Genomic DNA, 7,611 nt, shown 5'->3' on the forward strand with positions numbered 1-7,611 from the left:
CACCATATCTGAAGTTTTAAAGGCATTGTTCTTGCCCTGGCCTGTGTAGCTTAGTTGGTTGGAGCATCATCCAGCACACCTAAAGGTCTTCTTGATCAGGGCACATACCTAGATTGTGGGTTAGATCCTTTACCCTGGTGGAGGTTGGGGGCATGTGGGAGGCAACTCTCAAAACAGAAAACTATTCATTTTGTATAAGTGTGTTAATATAATAGAAAATCCATATAAACTTATCTTTAAACATAATGTAAAAAAAAAGTTAGGAACTTTTGAGAGCCTTTCCATGGTTGACTTAGTACATGAGTATGAAAGTTAAGAAACAGAAAAAACTTTGATTGGTTATTATGGGGCACTTAATGAAAGCCACCTCTCACATTATATGGAAAACAGGATTTAAGTTATCAAAAGCAGTTCATATATATTTTTCAGAGATACATCTATACCATAAAACAAACCTGCCAGTAACATAAGACAGAGTGCCTTTGAATATATCATGTTATTATATGCCTTAAAAACACACACAAAAAAACAGGATAGCCCAAAGTACCAAAAACTAGTTACTCTTTTTAACATAAAGAGAAATTCGGAAAGAACTACAGTCGTCATCTACTTCCTAGTTAGGGAATCTGCCCAGCATTCCTTAAAATATTTAGTGTTATTAGTTATCTCACATACATGCATTGAAAATCACTTAAAACAACTTGGCTATGTTCAAAAACTCGATACATGGGTTCCTCACGAACTGAAAGAATCACAGTTAACGCAACGCATTAGCAGCTGCGATTTGCTAAAGAAACATAATGAAAATGATCCATTTTTAAAACGACTGATAACTGGCGATGAAAAATGGGTTGTTTACAACAATATCAAGCGGAAAAGATCGTGGAGCAGGCCAGGTGAACCAACTCAAACAACATCAAAAGCTGATATTCATCAAAAGAAGGTTTTGTTATCAGTTTGGTGGGATTACAAAGGAATTGTCTACTTTGAACTCTTACCACCCAACCGAACGATCAATTCTGATGTCTACATTGAACAACTAACGAAATTAAACAATGCAGTTGAAGAAAAGCGGCCCGAATTGACAAATCGAAAAGGTGTTGTATTCCATCATGACAATGCAAGGCCACACACATCTTTGGTCACTCGGCAAAAATTAATGGAGCTTTTAGTAGTCTCAAGTAAGAAAAAAGCTCAGAATGAGAACAAATTACAATCCTCTTTCTGAAAAATATTCTAAGAAACAATGTTTTCTTAACTGCCTATGCTTTCTTTAGTCTACATGTAACTTTGGTATCAGACAGACCTAGATTCTAATTCTGACTCCAAGCCTAAATTTTTTCAAAAAGAAATATTTATAATTGCTAGGTCAAACGGTTAAGGCTTAAAAAGATTAAATATACAAAATTTAAATGAAGCACTAAGCATGGCACTTGGAGCTCAATAAATTGGTGACATTTTATTTTATCTCAATTTTTAAATATGATTTCATTCAAGAAAATGTCTATTCAAAATAATGCAACTCAACTAAACAGGCCATTAGTATAAGTTTCAATTGCATGGTTTGAAAATATTTTCATGTATAGGCCATAGGACTTCAAAGGGAGAAGAACTGGCCTCCAATTAAGATCTTGGAAACAAAACAACAAAAAACAAGACAGTGAATATTCCAACTTTCTAATTCGAACAGTATTTCTATTTCATTCCTTATTGACATTTCTCTAGTTCCCCCTGCCTGAAGGACTATTTCAGAACTTCTTTACCAAACTGGGGCCCTTGGCAAGCATTACATTATATAATTATTATACTAACATAAAATATTATAGTTGTAAGATTAGAGAAGAGGACTGGTGACAGCCTACAGTTTAATCTTATTACCTGAGGAAAGTAACTAATTTTCAGTCTTAAAGTAGATCTGAGTAAGAATGAGAGTGGTTTTAAAATCTGGATTTTTCAATTCCAAAAGATAATAGTAATGGCATAGGCTTCCAAGGTCTTAAATTGTGATTAACAATAAGCCCTTTCTTTACTGCTTAGACATTTACAATTAGCAGTACATATTTCCAATTGAAGCCAATAACTTACTGGCAACTTGGAGACATCAAAGAGCAGGTGTCAGAGATAACACTGCTCTAAAAAACCAGTCATGAATGAAGCAGCTGCATCCTTTAAGGCAACTTCAAGGATATTTCAACAAGGGAATGCTTCTAGTTAAGAATATATTAAGAACTACAGCAAAAGAAAAATTAATAAAAATTAACAGAAATAATACTATCAATATCAGAACTCTACACAATGACATAATTGAGAAATACTTTGTATATTATAGATGGTCGAAGAGACCGAATCCCGTAAAAGGAAATATTTTCTCAGAATGCTCTCCAGTTGAAAGACAGTTCATAAAAAATATTTCATCAAAACAAAAATCACCTAAGGGTTATTCAAGTAGGAGACATCTCTTAATGGTATATACCTGACACCTTTACATTCCCATTAAAAAAAGACTAATTTTTATTAAATTTATCACATCATTGGTAACCACGTATGTACCTGTTAAAAAAAAAAAAAGCAGTAATCTTTAAAAATAAAATTTAAAACCTTTGTGGAGTTGTTTCACTCTATTCCTTCTGAAAAATCTAGACCTGATTAACAACTTGTGCACTTCATAACTTTTCTGAAAAAACCATTAGGTCCATTAAGAATGCTTTCTTCTTTACCACCACTCTGCTTCTTATTCTTATTCATCTCTAAACAAACCTTCTTCCTGACAAACAACTTAGGGGGGAAAAGAAACCATCACTCCAGCTGAAACCGGTTTGGCTCAGTGGATAGAGCGTCAGCCTGCGGACTGAAAGGTCCCAGGTTCTATTCCGGTCATGGGCATGTATATTGGTTGCGGGCACATCCTCAGTAAAGGGTGTGCAAGAGGCAGCTGGTCCATGTTTCTCTCTCATTGACATTTCTAGCTCACTATCTCTCTCCCTTCCTCTCTGTAAAAAAATCAATAAAAAAAAAAAAAGAAAGAAACCATCACTCCAGATCTATATGCTCCCATCTTTCACCCATTTCTTTAATGCACATGTAAACATCACAAAGCTTACTGTGAAGCATTTTTCCCTCAATACGTAGAGTTAAAGCAAAGGAAATCCTTGCCCTTTCTATCCTCTCCAATGTTTCCCAAACTTCTCTCATGATGAGAATCACCTGGTGGAGTTGTTAAACTACCGATTCCTGAATCCCTACTAAGAAATGCTAAACTAGAATTTTTGGTAACATATAGGTAAAATTGTATACTTAACTAGTGCTCTAAGACTGAGCACTAATTGTATACTTAACTAGGGCTCTAAGACAAAGCACTAATTGTATACTTAACTAGTGCTCTAAGACTGAGCACTAATTGTATACTTAACTAGGGCTCTAAGACAAAGCACTAATTGTATACTTAACTAGTGCTCTAAGACAGAGCACTAGTTAAGTATACAATTTTACCTATATGTTACCAAAAATTCTAGTTTAGCACTTCTTAGTTGGGATTCAGGAATCGGTAGTTTAACAACTCCACCAGGTGATTCTCATCCTGAGAGAAGTTTGGGAAACACTGAAACAATCCCCATTCTCAAGGGTCTATTACCTACAGTAAACAAAGCTAAAATTTAAGATAAGAGAGAGAAACATTGTAGGTAACCAAAGGTATAACTCTTACATTTTCAGTGCCAAATCCTGGCGAACCAAGGCCATAGTTGTTCATACAACTAAATGCTGTAGCGTTTGTTTTGCTGTACAGTGGTGCCTCGCATAAAGAACGCCTCGCACAGCGAACGCTGCACACAACGAACTTCATTTCATGATTCATACAACGAACTTCGTTTCACACAACAAAGTCGCCCGAGCTTCCACGATCGCTGCCGATGTATTGCATCCTTCCGCGCAGGCACTGCAGGCAGTCGTTAGTCACTGCGCTTAACTTAAGCACGTATCGCGGCAATCGTTCTTCATTACGAATTAAATCACGCACGTATCACGGCAGTCGTCCTTTTAAGTTAAACTCAATATTTTTTTTATATAATTTTTTTTTAAAAATTATGTTTTTAGATGTATCTAAATAAAAATAATAACAAAAATTTATCTTTTTTTATGTCATCTTAGCATATTTTATGCTACAGAACGAATTATTTTTTTTAACATGTATTGTTATGGGAAAACGCGTTTCACATAACGAACTTTTCGCATAACAAACTTGCTCCTGGAACGAATTAAGTTCGTTGTGTGAGGCACCACTGTATATGAACATTAATCTAAGCTAGTCCATAGTTCGCAGCTTTCTACGACTTTTCACAGAAATCTAAAATTAAAACAAAACTAAATCCCAGTGATTTGGGATTTAAGATTTCATTTACACACTACTACACAGTCTAAAAGAGATAAAATTAATACTTAAGTAGCAATTTTTGTCTATGGTGGCCCTAAGCATGTTTATAAATAATTAAGGCTTAGTCTGCTACTAAAAGATTACTGGATGGTTACTCCCCTCCACCCCCCCCCCCGACTCCCAAATTATAGATAGAGACACCAAGTCATAGAGGTTAAGTGGCTTCTATAACCAAATGTCATGAGTCATCATAAGAATTTAGATCTTCTGACTTCTAGTCCTGTACCTGCTATCAACCATTAATCCTTAATTTCTAAGAGCACAGAATCAACTCATTAAAAAATACCAACAAGAATTTGTAAGCATTTACTTTTTTAATGTATAGCTATCTAAAAATAAAAGACTTGCTTTTGAAAAAGCAGAAAGCTTTCTTCCGAAGCAACAGTTATCTACTTGCACTGGAAAAAAATCATTAAAAAAACAAACAAACTTAAAAGCTGAGGAGTGCATCACTGTACCACATACACAATAACTGAGGTTCTTCCAAAAGAAGTGTGGTTTAATGGCGTCAGAGCCTAACCTGTTTCTCTCTCTACCTTTACCTTTACTATCACTTTGAATAAGAAACTATTTTCAATACATTTTTTGTCTTGGTGTTTCCCTTTGTACAACAGAAACTGAAAATTTTAATTCCTACCTGACATAGACAGCATAGGGAAGAATTTACTGTTTGTGGACACCGATGAGATTCCAGAAAGAAATACATAATTAAGTTAATCTTAAACTCTGGGATAAAGGCAAACTTAACTAAAAGCAACTGCTTCAGGAGATGCCTTCAAAATAAGATATACTATATCATGATTTATATACAGACAAGTTTTATGTAAGCCAAATCTTGATCACAGGGAAATGGGGAAAATTTTTCCAAAACTGTTTAGAAAGTTCTTTTGCTCAATTAAAAAATTTAATATTTGTGTTCTCACATATTTCTCCTTCAGTAAAGCACACTAATTCTATTATTTAGTAGACATTGTAGGCAATTACTAAAGGAGATAGAGACCATCAGGAAAATGATGCAATGGACTGAAATAGCAAATGTATGAAAATAAACACCCAATTTTATAAAATAACACTTTGTTAAATCTCATTGAAGATTTGTTCTTGGACGACTGTATTTCCTGGAGGACAATAACACTTCCAAATTTTAACCTTATTAGTTTATAGCTCAGCCTTTTAACGAATCTTAACCCTTTATAATTTCATCCAATCTATACTCAAGTTGTTTCTCCTACTCTGTCAGGTACACCTAATTCTTAAAAAACGAAAACTTCAACCAGTAAGTGTAACAGGTTATTGCCACTGCCACTCTTTTGGTGACAGTTCCATTCGGTGAAGAAAGACGACGAAGAGATGTTATCAAACTGAAAGCTGAACTAAAAAAAAATTGAGTGGACAGTCACCTTAGTAGCTTAGGGAGAAAGCAGAAGGGACCAGAACTGTTGAGTGAATACAAAGTTCAATGGACTGAAGTTAAGAGAACAAATAGGAAGAAAAAAAATTCTAGGTTTGTGTGTTGGGAAAAGGGGAGGGGAATCAAGACTAGAGACCAGAATGGGATCAGAGTGGGAAAAGACAGGCGGAGGGGCAGGGGCCACAGCTGGACCGCGGCCGACCGGGCTGGGTACCAAGGGAGGGAAGGGCCGGGGGAGTGAGGGCCTTCGAGGGGAGGGAAGGAGGGGAGACAGAATCAGCTCAAGCGATGCTGAAGCAGCAAGACGCACAATCGGAAACTAACAAAAGACCAGGAGGATGAAGCACCGAGAGGACGCATACAGTATAGGAGGATAAAAGGCGGCCAAGGAAGAAATCAGAGATGTGTAAATGAAATCTTAAATCCCGGAGTGAGAAACCTGGTCCGGGAGAGAAATAAACATCGATCGAGGGCCAGACCGGGGATGCAGAGCGAGAGGGGAGAAATCGAGGGGGAATACCAGGATGCCCTGCCTCCCTCCGACCCGGGGACCGACCACCGAGGCGAAAAGGCACGTGGGAGGCGGGGGTGAAGGGGCTGCACCCCGAAAGGAGGCGTAAAGACAAGGGACGGAGGAGCAAGGATGGAGCAGAGGGCGAAGGGCAAGCAAGCTCCGTCCGGGAAAGGGACCGCCGAAGGGAGGGAGCTTCAGGCAAAGTCGGCCAAGGGACGCCTCCGATCCGGATCCGAGGCGGCAGGGGGGGAATGGGGGGGATTCCGGCGAGCGGCGCGCCGCGAACCCCCTCGGCGCCCCCCGAGCGCACTCGGCACCGCCGTCCCCACCGACCTTCAGCGGGCCCGGGACCCGGCTCCGAGCGGGAGCCGCCGAGCCAGGAGCCGGGGCGGACGAGGGGGGACAGCGAGGAGGAGGCCGTTTCCTGCCCGGCCCGTGGGAAAGAGGGGCGGCGGGGGGAGGGGAGGGGAGGGGGCGGCGGTGTCGGGACACGGAGAAGAGAGTGAGCGGGGCTTACCTCTCGCCTGGCTCGGCCACCCCCACCGCCTGTCGGACGGAGGAGCTCGTAGTCCTATTGGAAGAATACGGCCCTTCTTCCCGGGGAAGCACCATCCCGCCTCGGGCCCCCCTCACATCGCCATCGCAGCCCCCGCAACCACCGTCGCCGCCGCCGCCGGTTCGTCACCGCCGCTCGGCTACTGGCCCGACGAGGCCCCGGAGCATGCGCACTCGCCCCCGTCCCGAGGGAGCCCGGACCAGTCGGCGCTACCTGCGATCAACAGGTCCCCGGGCCGCTCGGCCCCGCCCCCCGCCTTCCCTCGCCGGCCCCGCCCACCTATCCCCTCCCCTTTCCGAGCCTAGGCCCCGCCCCCTCCCAGCCGGGCGCCCCGCCCCTCCTCCTCTCTCCTCCTCCTCCTCCGTGGAAGCCCCTCTCGGCCACGGCTTTGGCTCCCAGGCCAGCCAACGGAGATTTCGAGAGGCTTGTCCGCCCCGGTACGGCTCCCGCTCCCGAGATCCCGCGAGAATTGGGAGAGTTGCGTCAATAAAAAGCGCGAGGCCCAAGGGTCCGGCGGGGCTGCGGGCTGAAGGGAACTTAGAAGAGCACAGGCGAGGAGGCGGCGGATGCTGCAGAAGAAGGAACCGTAGGAGGGCAGAAAGGGGGCGTTTCTCACGTTGACCTTGATTCTTCCCTCTTCACATGCCCCCTGTGGTGCCGGATAAACTGCCGGTCCCTGCCCCACGCCCTCTGGGGAAAGG

The 7,611-nt window shown here is 41.9% G+C and overlaps 1 protein-coding gene across 39 annotated transcripts in view; it reads right to left on the reverse strand.

Moving 5' to 3' along the window:
- Positions 1-7,165, reverse strand: part of FAM135A (family with sequence similarity 135 member A) — an 88,391-nt gene extending 81,226 nt beyond the window's left edge. For 11 of the 39 annotated variants that reach the window (XM_036413277.2, XM_036413275.2, XM_036413269.2 and 8 more), the window contains exon 1: positions 6,872-7,163. Coding sequence is in view for 24 of the 39 variants with exons in the window: in XM_036413272.2 (XP_036269165.1) it covers positions 6,872-6,966 (95 nt within the window). In the remaining 15 variants the exon portion in view is untranslated. Of the gene's footprint in view, positions 1-6,871 lie in introns of all 39 variants that reach the window. The other 28 variants (XM_036413276.2, XM_036413270.2, XM_036413255.2 and 25 more) reach the window with 9 other exon arrangements.
- Between the last annotated feature and the right edge of the window lie 446 nt (positions 7,166-7,611).

Source organism: Pipistrellus kuhlii, unplaced genomic scaffold (assembly GCF_014108245.1).
Source record: "Pipistrellus kuhlii isolate mPipKuh1 unplaced genomic scaffold, mPipKuh1.p scaffold_m20_p_5, whole genome shotgun sequence".
Lineage (NCBI taxonomy): Eukaryota > Metazoa > Chordata > Mammalia > Chiroptera > Vespertilionidae > Pipistrellus > Pipistrellus kuhlii.